The sequence below is a fragment of the Rhinoderma darwinii genome, chromosome 7, assembly GCF_050947455.1.
Source record: "Rhinoderma darwinii isolate aRhiDar2 chromosome 7, aRhiDar2.hap1, whole genome shotgun sequence".
Classification (NCBI taxonomy): Eukaryota; Metazoa; Chordata; class Amphibia; order Anura; family Rhinodermatidae; genus Rhinoderma; species Rhinoderma darwinii.
In genome coordinates, this window is record NC_134693.1 from 139,419,401 (window position 1) to 139,437,620 (window position 18,220).

An 18,220-nucleotide genomic window follows, 5' to 3' on the forward strand; every position below is an offset into this window, starting at 1 on the left:
CTGACCCCACGGGGCGAGGTGACTGCCTGCTTCATCACATAACTCCACATTCATCAAACTTGGATTATTTTGAGAGGAGGGGTTTAAAATCCCAGCTTTCCAGGCTCCTGAATGGTATTTCTGCCGTTATGTAACAATATTTGAAATCGCTACTTACCCTGATACGTTTTCCATTCAGGATTCTCGGGAACGTTGTGTTGGGTCTGTTGACACTCCCCAAATTTTCACCTGTGCTTTCTTTTCCATCTGATGGGGGAAGGGTGGGGAAATGTACAGACAAGCAGTGGAAAAGTCTGGACTTTACTGCTCAAGGTCCATTCACACGTTGCGGTTGAGGCGCGGTTAGAACCGCAACCAAAAAACGCATTCTGTTTCACCATGACGTGGGCCGTTTTTAGATGCGGTTGTGGTAAAGTAACGCAACTTTATCAAAAAATGCACCAAGTTGCAAAAAAATTTAATAAAAACCTGCATGCGTTTGTTTTTTTTGCGGTTATAACTGCACCGCAATGTGTGAATGGACCCCATTAGCTAGGGGGGGGGGGTTCTAAAGTCTAACTTCTGTTTTGCCGCCACCCCCCCCCCCCCCCCAAAAAGAGGATATATCTATAAGACTACGGCCCCTGTATGTCCGCCACTGGAAATAAGATATGGCAGCTGAACAGACAGTATCACACATGGTAGGATTAGATACACAGCCCAGCAGACAGTATCACACATGATAGGATTAGATACACAGCCCAGCAGACAGTATCACACATGGTAGGATTAGATACACAGCCCAGCAGACAGTATCATACTTGGTAGGCTTTGATACAGCGGATTAGCAGACAGTATCACACATAGTAGGCTTAGATACAGGGCCCAGCACACAGTATTACACATGGTAGACTTAGATACAGCTTCTGAGCACACAATACCACACATGATAGGCTTAGATACAGGGCCCAACAGACAGTATCAAACATGGTAGGCTTAGATACAGCAGCTCAGCAGACAGTATCACACATGATAGGTTAGATACAGCAGCTCAACAGACCATATTGCACATGATAGGCTTAGATACACAGCTCAGCAGACAGTATCAAACATGGTAGGCTTAGATACAACAGCTCAGCAGACAGTATCACACATGATAGGATTAGATACAGCAGCAAAGCAGACAGTATCCCACATGATAGGCTTAGATACAGCAGCTCAGCAGACAGTATCACACATGATAGGATTAGATACAGCAGCTCAGCAGACAGTATCCCACATGATAGGCTTAGATACAGCAGCTCAGCAGACCGTATTGCACATGATAGGCTTAGATACAGGGCCCAGCAGACAGTTTTGCACATGATAGGATTAGATACACAGCTCAGCAGACAGTATCCCACATGATAGGCTTAGATACAGCAGCTCAGCAGACCGTATTTCACATGATAGGCTTAGATACAGCAGCTCAGCAGACCGTATTGCACATGATAGGCTTAGATACAGGGCCCAGCAGACAGTTTTGTACATGATAGGATTAGATACACAGCTCAGCAGACCGTATCACACATGATAGGATTAGATACATGACCCCAGTGTTCTTATACTTATCCTCTTTGCTCCTGAATCAGGTCTTCTTTGGCTGCGGGTGCAGCGCGGGTCGCGACGCCATTCAGCGTCATGACATTGTGTGCAGCATACATAACATTGTGACGCTGAAAGGCGTCCGGACTCAGCGCTACACTTGGACCTGTTTGAGGAGTGAGGTGGGTTACTGTTACACTGTTACTGTAGTTGCAGGGGCCCGTGTAGTTTAGTACAGTAACTCTGGATAGACATTGTGAGGAGAGTCATGTGGCCCCCCTGGCGTTGATCGCTGCGACCCCTATAATGCAGTAGGTAGGGGACAGTATGGGACTATAGATTTCTATCGTCGTATTACAGATCTGGACAACACGGATCCATAATGCGGTTGGTAACATCATTTTTTTCGTTACCTCTCTACCCCTGCCTCTATGTTACACTATGGAATATAGAATGAAATCCTTTCCTACCTTTTTCCTGGATGTAACGCGCAGAGGCCCAAAATGTGCTGCTCCTGATTCATGTCTCACCTTTACCTGGTAAATATGCGCTGCCTCCCCTCCCCCGCAGTACTTGTGTATTCTGTATTACACATATCCCTCACTGGTTCGTACCTTTCCTGTGAAAACTGCAAATTCTCTTAGCAGCAAATATAATTATTTTGCATGTAACGCGGCACATTCTGTGTTTGCAGCTTTGAAGTCGTAGACTGAAGCACAGAATATAAGTAATTATAACTGTTCACTATACAAAGCTCCGACTATGCATGAAGAGCAGGACCTAAATAGTATGGGAAATGGAAAAAAAGTATCTGGGTGCCTGCCACTATAGCTCCCATAGAGGTGGTCACACTGCTTTCCCAGGCGTCTGCATGGCAAGCCTGAAATGTTATGCACTGATATATCCAATGCCCCCTGTACTGTGAAAGCTGTAAAACTCCATCAGGCAACTTTATCTTCTCCTGGGATCAGCAAACAGGAGTTATTGTGTGAAGACCTCCACTTATCTTCAGTCCTGTGAAAGCCATCAGCAAACTCCCATCTTCTCTTCATTTGCTTTGCAATCAATCTATTGTTCCCTGTTATCAGCCATTACAGAATAGAGCGAGGCTGATTGTAGTGTTCTTCAAGGGGCAGTGCACAAAATAAACTCCCTGCCCCTCATAATCACTACATTATGTCACATTTCTCCAGTGCTGAGAACCTCAATATGTGTGACTGATATCAGCCGCTACTCCTATAACGCTACTGTACTGTTCTAAACTCCATAGGGGGCAGTATTATAGTAGTTATATTCTTGTATATAGGAGTAGTATTATAGTAGTTATATTCTTGTATATAGGGAACAGTATTATAGTAGTTATATTCTTGTATATAGGGGGCAGTATTATAGCAGTTATATTCTTGTATATAGGGGGCAGTATTATAGTAGTTATATTCTTGTATATAAGGGGCAGTATTATAGCAGTTATATTCTTGTATATAGGGGGCAGTATTATAGTAGTTATATTCTTATATATAGGAGGCAGTATTATAGTAGTTATATTCTTGTATATAGGGGCAGTATTATAGTAGTTATATTCTTGTATATAGGAGCAGTATTATAGTAGTTATATTCTTGTATATAGGGGGCAGTATTATAGCAGTTATATTCTTGTATATAGGGGGCAGTATTATAGTAGTTATATTCTTATATATAGGAGGCAGTATTATAGTAGTTATATTCTTGTATATAGGGGCAGTATTATAGTAGTTATATTCTTGTATATAGGAGCAGTATTATAGTAGTTATATTCTTGTATATAGGAGCAGTATTATAGTAGTTATATTCTTGTATATAGGAGCAGTATTATTGTAGTTATATTCTTGTATATAGGGGCAGTATTATAGTAGTTATATTCTTGTATATAGGGGGCAGTATTATAGTAGTTATATTCTTGTATATAGGAGCAGTATTATAGTAGTTATATTCTTGTATATAGAAGCAGTATTATAGTAGTTATATTCTTGTATATATGTGGCAGTATTATAGTAGTTATATTCTTGTATATAGGAGCAGTATTATAGTAGTTATATTCTTGTATATATGTGGCAGTATTATAGTAGTTATATTCTTGTATATAGGAGCAGTATTATAGTAGTTATATTCTTGTATATAGGGGGCAGTATTATAGTAGTTATATTCTTGTATATAGGGTCAGTATTATAGTAGTTATATTCTTGTATATAGGAGCAGTATTATAGTAGTTATATTCTTGTATATAGGAGCAGTTTTATAGTAGTTATATTCTTGTATATAGGGGCAGTATTATAGTAGTTATATTCTTGTATATAGGGCCAGTATTATAGTAGTTATATTCTTGTATATAGGGCCAGTATTATAGTAGTTATATTCTTGTATATAGGAGCAGTATTATAGTAGTTATATTCTTGTATATAGGGGGCAGTATTATAGTAGTTATATTCTTGTATATAGGGGCAGTATTATAGTATTATAGTCGTCTTGTATATAGGGGCAGTATTATAGTAGTTATATTCTTGTATATAGGGGCAGTATTATAGTAGTTATATTCTTGTATATAGGGGCAGTATTATAGTAGTTATATTCTTGTATATAGGGGCAGTATTATAGTAGTTATAGTCTTGTATATAGGGGGCAGTATTATAGTAGTTATATTCTTGTATATAGGGGCAGTATTATAGTAGTTATATTCTTGTATATAGGGGCAGTATTACAGTAGTTATATTCTTGTATACAGGAGCAGTATTACAGTAGTTATATTCTTGTATATAGGGGCAGTATTACAGTAGTTATATTCTTGTATACAGGAGCAGTATTATAGTAGTTATATTCTTGTATATAGGGGGCAGTATTATAGTAGTTATATTCTTGTATATAGGGGCAGTATTATAGTAGTTATATTCTTGTATATAGGGGGCATTATTATAGTAGTTATATTCTTGTATATAGGGGCAGTATTATGGTAGTTATATTCTTGTACATAGGGGCAGTATTATAGTAGTTATATTCTTGTATATAGGGAGAAGTATTATGGTAGCTATATTCTTGTATATAGGGGGCAGTATTATGGTAGTTATATTCTTGTACATAGGGGGCAGTATTATAGTAGTTATATTCTTGTATATAGGGGGCAGTATTATAGTAGTTATATTCTTGTATATAGGGGGCAGTATTATAGTAGTTATATTCTTGTATATAGGGGCAGTATTATAGTAGTTATATTCTTGTATATAGGGGCAGTATTATAGTAGTTATCATCTTGTATATAGGGGGCAGTATTATAGTAGTTCTATTCTTGTCCATAGGAGAGGATAGACGTGTGCTTGTGAGCTCCCTGTTAGGACTATGCATGGCTTCTGACCCAGGTGGAGGGGAGGGGTCCTGGCTGATGATCCTGGGAAAGCCCAGAGTCTGGAGTTTGGCCTGCAGCATGGAGATGGTGGAGGTGATGATCTGGAAATGGTGGCTGGTGAGTCAACTGAATCTCATGATGTTGGTGAATTGTGCACAAAAATGACAAAGAAAAATATCTTTAAAATGGAAATGCAAGTTCGCAAATTGAGAACTGAAATTAACCAAGAGACTGATCCAAAGGCAAAGCTGATGAAATGTGAGTGTCTGGATGTTTGCACACGTGAGCTGGTGATATTGAAGGAGAGATTGCAGAAAGAATCATGCACAGTACCCAAAATAAAGAACTGGGCAGTTGAGAACAAAAGGGAGACCAGAGCCCAAACTGTGAAGAGAAAAAATATCATTGCAAAAAAAGACACTGACTATAATATTGTGGCACAGGGAAACCCTGGAAGATATGAGTGTGCAGTGGCTGGAGGATCACATCTCTCATCATGTGTGAGGTCTGTGCAATCAGCCAACACAAATGCTGCTAAAGCTGCAGAGAAATTTGTGCCAGCTGACGAGGGGTTAACTGCAGTAGACTCTATGTGCAGTACAGATGAAGTGAATGCGAGTGGCACTCCTGGGAGTGAGCAAGAAAGTGCCGCATATACTGACATTGTAAGTGAGACCTCGCTCAGCGCGGTGATTGACAGTCTGATATCGGATGAACCAGCGGCACAGGCTGAGGCGGACATTGCAGACCCTGTTCTGGAGGTTCAGCCGTCCGCAGTGTCAGTGAATGGAGTGCAGGTTACACAGCGATCAGGAGCAGACACAGGAGGTTCTGCAGTACAATCAGCTGAGGAGAGGTCCAGTCCTGACCCACCTGCTGACAGACCTCAGTACAGGAGACTGTTCTCCAGCGTCACAAGACCGACTAACCCCGCACCTCAAAGGAGAAACGCGGTCAGAATCAGGTACTCAGGACCAGAGGAAAACCTCCCCTCCAGACTCCACATTGGGAAAGTTTTGCTGAAGGAGTTTATGAAGTTTAAAGCTTCTGAGGTGTTCGCTCTGATCCACGTTCCCTCCAGCAGGAATTATGACATCAGTTTCAAGCTGCAATATAGTCTAGACTTGTTCTGGAGTATTTATAACGATACAAAGGAGCACGCGATGTGGGAGCATCTACATGTCATCCAGCTGACTAAACCCCAGGTAGTCACCGCCACCGTCCTGTTCCAGTCTGAGGTGGTGGCTCTGGCAGATTTGCAGCACTGGTTGAGCAGATATTGTGAGGTGAAGAGAGTGCCAACAAAGATCTATGATGAGGAGGAGATCTGGAATGGAGGATATTCTGTCAAGATCCAGCTGGTTCAGGAGAATGGAGTGACCAGACATCTGCCGCACTCCTTCTACCTGGGCTCGGAGAGAGGCGTATGTTACTACCCTGGTCAACCGCGACTGTGCCATAGATGTGGGGCAGACACCTGGCATTCAACTGTTCCCGTATTAAGTGCTCACTATGTGGTCAGTTTGGGCATGTGAAGGACGATTGTACAGGACCTGTCATCTGTAACCTGTGCTTAGGACCTGGACATACATTCCGGGAGTGTCCACATGCAGAACATAATAAGGAGGAGACCTTTAAAGGAGCCATGGAGGAAGAGCAGGAGGATGTCTCCATATGTGTAGATATGACCCCAGAACCTGGAAGTCCCAACGATGATGTGAGCCAAAGTACCAGAGACCCTGCTCCAGGGACGAATGTCCCATCTGTGGATGCTGCACAAGTGTCACCAGCCACTGAAAATAGAGGTCATGCTAAAAGTAAAGTATCCAGTCACTCTGTCACCAAAACATCTAAACATCTGCCCAACACCAGTAAGGAACCAGCTGATCCAGCCGCAGCGACCAGTAAGGAACCAGCTGATCCAGCCGCAGTGACCAGTAAAAAACCAGCTGGGCCAGCAGCAGCGACCAGTAAAAAACAGCTGATCCAGCCGCAGCAACTAGTATCGATGAGGAGGGATTTCAGATGGTTAAAAGGAGAAGTAAAACAGATGATTCTTCTAGGAAAAAAATCACTGCTGCAAAGAAATCACCGGAGTCTCCAGTGCTGGCGATAACTGGGGGACGTTACTGTGCGCTGGGGGAAGATGACCAGGAAGAAGAAGCAGAGATGGAGCAAGTTTCCTCACACAACCCAGATGACGAACCTCAGGATGAAGATGCTGACCCCCCAATGTCCACCAAAAGATGGGGTGTTACAGGACATAGTAGTGGAAGAAGGAAAAAAAGTAGGAAAGACATGTAACCAGGATGAGGCTGAAAATCACCTCCTATTAATGTGAAGAATAGGAGCAGGCGGCAGGCGATATTCCAGCGTCTGTCTGACGACCAAAACCAATGTCCTCTTTATATAAGAGACTTATCTACAGAGTAATGTCCCTGCAGTCACCACATCTAGTGGGACAGTGAAACTCTCAGCTGCTGTATGGAGACTTCTAGCCCGAACTCAGTTCATATCATAGAGGTTTCCTATATGTCATAAATGTGGTGACCGTGTACCATCTGTGGTGTGCGCGATGCTGCCTGGTCACCAATAAAGAAGAACTCTCCTGTAATACTGTCTAGAATAATATCATGAAAAATAGTTGAAACAATCTATACTGGTGCAATATTCATATATTATGGTTTGTTTAATTGTGATGTTATTAAGAGACAAATGTTTATTTTCTTTATCTGTTATGAGTGTATTGCAAAGATATTGTAATAATTTGGTTGCAAGTTTTCAAATAAAAAAGATAATTAAGTAGTTATATTCTTGTATACAGGAGCAGTATTACAGTAGTTATATTCTTGTATATAGGGGCAGTATTACAGTAGTTATATTCTTGTATACAGGAGCAGTATTATAGTAGTTATATTCTTGTATATAGGGGGCAGTATTATAGTAGTTATATTCTTGTATATAGGGGCAGTATTATAGTAGTTATATTCTTGTATATAGGGGGCATTATTATAGTAGTTATATTCTTGTATATAGGGGGCAGTATTATGGTAGTTATATTCTTGTACATAGGGGCAGTATTATAGTAGTTATATTCTTGTATATAGGGAGAAGTATTATGGTAGCTATATTCTTGTATATAGGGGGCAGTATTATGGTAGTTATATTCTTGTACATAGGGGGCAGTATTATAGTAGTTATATTCTTGTATATAGGGGGCAGTATTATAGTAGTTATATTCTTGTATATAGGGGGCAGTATTATAGTAGTTATATTCTTGTATATAGGGGCAGTATTATAGTAGTTATATTCTTGTATATAGGGGACAGTATTATAGTAGTTATATTCTTGTATATAGGAGCAGTATTATAGTAGTTATATTCTTGTATATAGGGGGCAGTATTATAGTAGTTATATTCTTGTATATAGGGCCTGTATTATAGTAGTTATATTCTTGTATATAGGGGGCAGTATTATAGTAGTTATGTTCTTGTATATAGGGAGCAGTATTATAGTAGTTATATTCTTGTATATAAGAGCAGTATTATAGTAGTTATATTCTTGTATATAGGAGCAGTATTATAGTAGTTATATTCTTGTATATAGGGGGCAGTATTATAGTAGTTATATTCTTGTATATAGGGCCAGTATTATAGTAGATATATTCTTGTATATAGGGGGCAGTTTTATAGTAGTTATATTCTTGTATATAGGGGGCAGTATTATAGTAGTTATATTCTTGTATATAGGGCCAGTATTATAGTAGTTATATTCTTGTATATAGGAGCAGTATTATAGTAGTTATATTCTTGTATATAGGGCCAGTATTATAGTAGATATATTCTTGTATATAGGGGGCAGTTTTATAGTCGTTTATATTCTTGTATATAGGGGGCAGTATTATAGTAGTTATATTCTTATGAAAACTCACTAAACAGCAAGGGTTAAACATTGCAGGCTTCCGCTGTGACTGACTACAAAATAATTGTTTCTGACCACTAGAGAAATTCTATTAAAGCATTTCCCAAAATCGCACCCCACTTACTCCTCTTTTTCTCATTCATTGCCTTCATCACTGATAACATCAGATTCCTCACTCCTACATCCACGGCCCTTTGAGAATATCAAGCACATCAGTACCCCCGCAACATCAGCCATTCTCTCCTGCAGCCTCAATTACAGCCTTTTATTTTCATCTGTGTGGAAATGATTACATTAGTGCGACAGTGATGCCAAACATTGGGGTACCAGGGAAATAGGTGTGAGATTAAATACTGTGTCCGGGATCCCTAATGACAACTGTTCCCTCCGGAGGATTAGATCCTGGGGAAGCTTTCATTCCGAGTGTTAATGCAATATCACAACCTCTCCTAGAATTATAGATCTCAATTACACGCTATTAACGGAAGGTTAGAGATCTCCCTAAGTAGGTAGAATTGGATTAGTAAAGTGTCAGATGGGAAAATCAGTGATCGCTGTAGATAGGAGGTAGCTTACATTCAAATGCATCAAATCAAAAGTTTATCAGATAAACTTAGTTTGGCAAAAATGACTAGTGACCACTAATGGCCCAAGCCAACAGTGGAAAGTCTTAAAGAAACAGTATACCTAAAATCTATTTACCTTAATACAGCCCTATATGTACAGGAATATAACTACTATAATACTGCTCCCTATATACCAGAATATAACTACTATAATAATGCCCCTATATACAAGAATATAACTACTATAATACTGCTCCTATATACAAGAATATAACTACTATAATACTGTCCCTATATACAAAAATATAACTACTATAATACTGACCCTATATACAAGAATATAACTACTATAATACTGACCCTATATACAAGAATATAACTACTATAATACTGCTCCCTATATACAAGAATATAACTACTATAATACTGCCCCTATATACAAGAATATAACTACTATAAAACTGCCCCTATATACAAGAATATAACTACTATAATACTGCTCCTATATACAAGAATATAACTACTATAATACTGCCCCCTATATACAAGAATATGACTACTATAATACTACACCTATATACAAGAATATAACTACTATAATACTGCTCCTATATACAAGAATATAACTACTATAATACTGCCTCCTATATACAAGAGTATAACTACTATAATACTGCCTCCTATATACAAGACTATAACTACTATAAAATTGCTCCTATATACAAGAATATAACTACTATAATACTACTCCTATATACAAGAATATAACTACTATAATACTGCTCCTATATACAAGAATATAACTACTATAATACTTCTATATACAAGAATATAACTACTATAATACTGCTCCTATATACAAGAATATAACTACTATAATACTGCCTCCTATATACAAGAATATAACTACTATAATACTGCTCCTATATACAAGAATATAACTACTATAATACTGCTCCTATATACAAGAATATAACTGCTATAATACTGCCCCCTATATACAAGAATATAACTACTATAATACTGCTCCTATATACAAGAATATAACTACTATAACACTTCCCCCTATATACAAGAATATAACTACTATAATACTGCCCCTATATACAAGAATATAACTACTATAATACTGCCCCCTATATACAAGAATATAACTACTATAATACTGCCCCCTATATACAAGAATATAACTACTATAATGCTGCCCCTATATACAAGAATATAACTACTATAATACTGCCCCCTATATACAAGAATATAACTACTATAATACTGCTCCTATATATAAGAATATAACACTATAATACTGCCCCTATATACAAGAATATAACTACTATAATACTGCTCCTATATACAAGAATATAACTACTATAATACTGCTCCTATATACAAGAATATAACTACTATAATACTGCTCATATATACAAGAATATAACTATTTTAATACTGCCCCCTATATACAAGAATGTAACTACTATAATACTGCTCCTATATACAAGAATATAACTACTATAATACTGCTCCTATATACAAGAATATAACTACTATAATACTGCTCCTATATACAAGAATATAACTATTATAATACTGCCCCTATATACAAGAATATAACTACTATAATACTGCTCCTATATACAAGAATATAACTACTATAATACTTCTCCTATATACAAGAATATAACTACTATAATACTGCTCCTATATACAAGAATATAACTACTATAATACTGCCCCCTATATACAAGAATATAACTACTATAATGCTGCCCCTATATACAAGAATATAACTACTATAATACTGCCCCCTATATACAAGAATATAACTACTATAATACTTCTCCTATATATAAGAATATAACACTATAATACTGCCCCTATATACAAGAATATAACTAATATAATACTGCTCCTATATACAAGAATATAACTACTATAATACTGCTCCTATATACAAGAATATAACTACTATAATACTGCTCATATATACAAGAATATAACTATTTTAATACTGCCCCCTATATACAAGAATGTAACTACTATAATACTGCTCCTATATACAAGAATATAACTACTATAATACTGCTCCTATATACAAGAATATAACTACTATAATACTGCTCCTATATACAAGAATATAACTATTATAATACTGCCCCTATATACAAGAATATAACTACTATAATACTGCTCCTATATACAAGAATATAACTACTATAATACTTCTCCTATATACAAGAATATAACTACTATAATACTGCTCCTATATACAAGAATATAACTACTATAATACTGCCTCCTATATACAAGAATATAACTACTATAATACTGCTCCTATATACAAGAATATAACTACTATAATACTGCTCCTATATACAAGAATATAACTACTATAATACTGCTCCTATATACAAGAATATAACTACTATAATACTGCTCCTATATACAAGAATATAACTACTATAATACTGCTCCTATATACAAGAATATAACTACTATAATACTGCTCCTATATACAAGAATATAACTACTACAATACTGCCCCCTATATACAAGAATATAACTACTATAATACTACTCCTATGTACAAGAATATAACTACTATAATACTGACCCTATATACAAGAATATAACTACTATAATACTGCTCCTATATACAAGAATACACTACTATAATACTTCTCCCTATATACAAGAATATAACTACTATAATACTGCTCCTATATACAAGAATATAACTACTATAATACTGCTCCCTATTTACAAGAATATAACTACTATAATACTGCCTCCTATATACAAGAATATAACTACTATAATACTGCTCCCTATATGCAAGAATATAACTACTATAATACTGCCTCCTATATACAAGAATATAACTACTACAATACTGCTCCTATATACAAGAATATAACTACTATAATACTACTCCTATGTACAAGAATATAACTACTATAATACTGACCCTATATACAAGAATATAACTACTATAATACTGCTCCTATATACAAGAATACACTACTATAATACTGCTCCCTATATACAAGAATATAACTACTATAATACTGCTCCTATATACAAGAATATAACTACTATAATACTGCCTCCTATATACAAGAATATAACTACTATAATACTGCCCCCTATATACAAGAATATAACTACTATAATACTGCTCCTGTATACAAGAATATAACTACTACAATACTGCTCCTATATACAAGAATATAACTTCTATAATACTGTCCCCTATATACAAGAATATAACTACTATAATACTGTCCCCTATATACAAGAATATAACTACTATAATACTGCCTCCTATATACAAGAATTTAACTATTATAATACTGCTCCTATATACAAGAATATAACTACTATAATACTGACCCTATATACAAGAATATAAATACTATAATACTGACCCTATATACAAGAATATAACTACTATAATACTGACCCTATATACAAGAATATAACTACTATAATACTGACCCTATATACAAGAATATAACTACTATAATACTGCTCCCTATATACAAGAATATAACTACTATAACACTGCCCCTATATACAAGAATATAACTACTATAATACTGCCCCTTTATACAAGAATATAACTACTATAATACTGCTCCTATATACAAGAATATAACTACTATAATACTGCCCCCTATATACAAGAATATGACTACTATAATACTACCCCTATATACAAGAATATAACTACTATAATACTGCTCCCTATATACAAGAATATGACTACTATAATACTGCCCCTATATACAAGAATATAACTACTATAATACTGCCCTATATATACAAGAATATAACTACTATAATACTGCCCCCTATATACAAGAATATAACTACTATAATACTGCCCCTATATACAAGAATATAACTACTATAATACTGCCCCCTATATATAAGAATATAACTACTATAATACTGCCCCTATATACAAGAATATAACTACTATAATACTGCCCCCTATATACAAGAATATAACTACTATAATACTGCTCCTATATATAAGAATATAACTACTATAATACTGCCCCTATATACAAGAATATAACTACTATAATACTGCTCCTATATACAAGAATATAACTACTATAATACTGTCCCCTATATACAAGAATATAACTACTATAATACTGCTCCTATATACAAGAATATAACTACTATAATACTGCTCCTATATACAAGAATATAACTACTATAATACTGCCCCTATATACAAGAATATAACTATTATAATACTGCCCCTATATACAAGAATATAACTACTATAATACTGCCCCTATATACAAGAATATAACTACTATAATACTGCTCTATATACAAGAATATAACTACTATAATACTGCTCCTATATACAAGAATATAACTACTATAATATTGCCTCCTATATACAAGAATATAACTACTATAATACTGCCTCCTATATACAAGACTATAACTACTATAAAACTGCTCCTATATACAAGAATATAACTACTATAATACTACTCCTATATACAAGAATATAACTACTATAATACTGCTCCTATATACAAGAATATAACTACTATAATACTTCTCCTATATACAAGAATATAACTACTATAATACTGCTCCTATATACAAGAATATAACTACTATAATACTGCCTCCTATATACAAGAATATAACTACTATAATACTGCTCCTATATACAAGAATATAACTACTATAATACTGCTCCTATATACAAGAATATAACTACTATAATACTGCTCCTATATACAAGAATATAACTACTATAATACTGCTCCTATATACAAGAATATAACTACTATAATACTGCTCCTATATACAAGAATATAACTACTACAATACTGCCCCCTATATACAAGAATATAACTACTATAATACTACTCCTATGTACAAGAATATAACTACTATAAGGGCGGGTTCACACGTGGCGGAATTTCACTTAAATTCTGCTGCGGACACTCCGCAGCGTTAATCCGCAGCGGTGCCGTTTGTCCATTGACTTACACTTTAATTTAGCAGTGTTCGTTTAGACGAGGCGTAAAATTCCGCTGCGGAGCATAGGCTGCGGAGCGGAATTTGGTGTCCGCAGCATGCTCTGTCTGTTGCGGAGCAGTGGCGGACTCATGGCGGAATTTCTCCATTGACTTCAATGGAGAGTCAAAATTCCGCAATGAAGTCCGCAGATCTTATGTGTGCTGCGGAGCGTATTGTTTTTACTACCATGACATTTCTTCATTCTGGCTGGACCTATGTATTTCTAGGTCTACAGCCAGACTGAGGAAGTCAATGGGGCTCCCGTAATGACGGGAGCGTTGCTAGGAGACGTCTGTAAATAGTCACTGTCCAGGGTGCTGAAAGAGTTAAGCGATCGGCAGTAACTGTTTCTGCACCCGGGACAGTGACTACCGATCTCAATATACATGTATCTGTAAAAAACATATAAGTTCATACTTACCGAGAACTCCCTGCTTCTGTCTCCAGTCCAGCCTCCCAGGATGACGTTTCAGTCTAAGTGACGGCTGCAGCCAATCACAGGCCAAGCACAGGCTGCAGCGGTCACATGGACTGGTGCGTCATCCAGGGAGGTCGGGCTGGATGCCGAAAGAGGGACGCGTCACCAAGACAACGGCCGGTAAGTATGAAATTCTTTTACTTTCCCTAGGGAAAGTGCTGTCCCTTCTCTCTATCCTGCACTGATAGGGAGAAGGGAAGCACTTTTCCCGCAGTCCGCAGCAGCTAGTCCGCATCAATTTTCGGCACATTTTGTGCAGATCCGCAGCAGAATCTGTGCGGCATTGATGCGGACAGTTGCGGAGGAAATCCGCCACGTGTGGTCATGCCCTAATACTGACCCTATATACAAGAATATAACTACTATAATACTGCTCCTATATACAAGAATACACTACTATAATACTGCTCCCTATATACAAGAATATAACTACTATAATACTGCTCCTATATACAAGAATATAACTACTATAATACTGCTCCTATATACAAGAATATAACTACTATAATACTGCTCCTATATACAAGAATATAACTACTATAATAGTGCCCCCTATATACAAGAATATAACTACTATAATACTGCCCCCTATATACAAGAATATAACTACTATAATACTACTCCTATGTACAAGAATATAACTACTATAATACTGACCCTATATACAAGAATATAACTACTATAATACTGCTCCTATATACAAGAATACACTACTATAATACTGCTCCCTATATACAAGAATATAACTACTATAATACTGCTCCTATATACAAGAATATAACTACTATAATACTGCTCCCTATATACAAGAATATAACTACTATAATACTGCCCCTATATACAAGAATATAACTACTATAATACTGCTCCTATATACAAGAATATAACTACTATAATACTGCTCCCTATATACAAGAATATAACTACTACAATACTGCCCCCTATATACAAGAATATAACTACTATAATACTACTCCTATGTACAAGAATATAACTACTATAATACTGACCCTATATACAAGAATATAACTACTATAATACTGCTCCTATATACAAGAATACACTACCATAATACTGCTCCCTATATACAAGAATATAACTACTATAATACTGCTCCTATATACAAGAATATAACTACTATAATACTGCTCCCTATATACAAGAATATAACTACTATAATACTGCCTCCTATATACAAGAATATAACTACTATAATACTGCTCCCTATATACAAGAATATAAATACTATAATACTGCCTCCTATATACAAGAATATAACTACTACAATACTGCTCCTATATACAAGAATATAACTACTACAATACTGACCCTATATACAAGAATATAACTACTATAATACTGCTCCTATATAGAAGAATACACTACTATAATACTGCTCCCTATATACAAGAATATAACTACTATAATACTGCTCCTATATACAAGAATATAACTACTATAATACTGCTCCCTATATACAAGAATATAACTACTATAATACTGCTCCCTATATACAAGAATGTAACTACTACAATACTGCTCCCTATATACAAGAATATAACTACTATAATACTGCCCCCTATATACAAGAATATAACTACTATAATACTGCTCCTGTATACAAGAATATAACTACTACAATACTGCTCCTATATACAAGAATATAACTACTATAATACTGCCCCTATATACAAGAATATAACTACTATAATACTGCCCCTATATACAAGAATATAACTACTATAATACTGCCTCCTATATACAAGAATATAACTACTATAATACTGCCTCCTTTATACAAGAATATAACTGCTATAATACTGCCCCCTATATACTTTAGTCAACTGGACTTCAGCTTTAACTAAGATAAAAATGTAATACGACAGAGGGATTCAACTTCAAGATCTCATTGGTTTATATTTCTGCAGCTTAACCTTGATGCCGACATGAACATTGTCAGCAGACAGACCATACAGATAGCCCGGGGGCAGCCGGTCCACCACATCATGCAGTTTGACCCCGTCAATCCCACCTTCCTCTACGTGATGACCTCCCACCAGGTAACCTGTCATTTGTGTCCTATTGGTCCAAGTTTCAAAAGCTTAGTGTATTATGTGTATTCCTCAAAAATTCTCATTTTACAGATTACTCGAGTTAAAGTTGCAGATTGTGAGAAGTTCCTGACCTGTTCAGAGTGTCTACAAGCCATGGATCCTTATTGTGGATGGTGCACGATGGAAGCCAGGTCAGTTACTGGCCAGCCACCACCTTCACCTTTCTTGAGATGTTCATGGATCATTCCTTCTCACGTTCTTCATCTACTGACCTTAATAATCTTCCTTACTCTATCCCATCATTAACCATGTCCATCATTTTTTCTTCGCCACCTCTTATGTAATACATGTCTGATGTTGACTACCCCAACCCATTCTTAGAACATAGTGTGGAAGAGTGGTGGCCACAGACCTTGACCATCTCAAATAGGAACTCCAGTGTGTCCAACCAGGATACTATAGACTCTTGATGTTCCTCAGAACTTGGTTAGGGGTTCTCTGGAAGTCCCTTTCTCCATAGGGATGAAAGTGGTTCCTCTGGAGATGCCACCAAGGTGCCACCATGATGAAAAGGTTGGGATTTTCTGCTCTCAGGATTATTTTCTGGGGACAAAGATATCCCTCAGTGGTTTCCTGGATAGTTCTGCTTTATGTAGTCTTAAGATGCCATACACAGGACAATTTAGTCCAGACCTGCATTCTGATATTTGGCCCAGACAATGTGAGATATCTGCAAAAACCAAAATGATTTTCGATGTTCCCGTTGTAATTATTGCATTGCTACTGGATCTTCACATTCCATTGCACCCTCTTAGACCCACCCACTGACCTCAATGTTCTGCTTAAGCCACACCCCTTACAGTGCTCCTCCAATAATGGCAGCCATAGTACCAGCCATATCCAATATGTCGTCCCAGTATTATTATCCCGTTTCTTCTCGTGTGGTATGGAGACCATTGGTTAGCGCTGCAGCATTCGATGGCTACGGACTCAGTCCCAATACTTTTAGTATGTACCTTGTTCTTGTGTGTTTCCTTTATGCTCATACTTGATTAGATTGCAAGCTCTTCAGGCAAAAGGACTAATGTAATAGAATAAGGCTAGGTCCAGATATAGCAGACTTTTTCCCCCTGCGGATTTCATTGTAATTCTATGTTAGTTCCGCATCGAATCCGCTTTGTTACATTACAGATTTTATCGCAGGATT

The 18,220-nt window shown here is 36.4% G+C and overlaps 1 protein-coding gene across 1 annotated transcript in view; it reads left to right on the top strand.

The window, feature by feature from the left end:
* PLXND1 (plexin D1) overlaps positions 1–18,220 on the top strand; it is a 99,869-nt gene that overhangs the window by 36,155 nt on the left and 45,494 nt on the right. The window contains exons 3-4 of the mRNA XM_075831841.1: positions 16,888–17,019; positions 17,104–17,204. Coding sequence (XP_075687956.1) covers positions 16,888–17,019; positions 17,104–17,204 — 233 coding nt within the window. The remainder of the gene's footprint in view (positions 1–16,887; positions 17,020–17,103; positions 17,205–18,220) is intronic.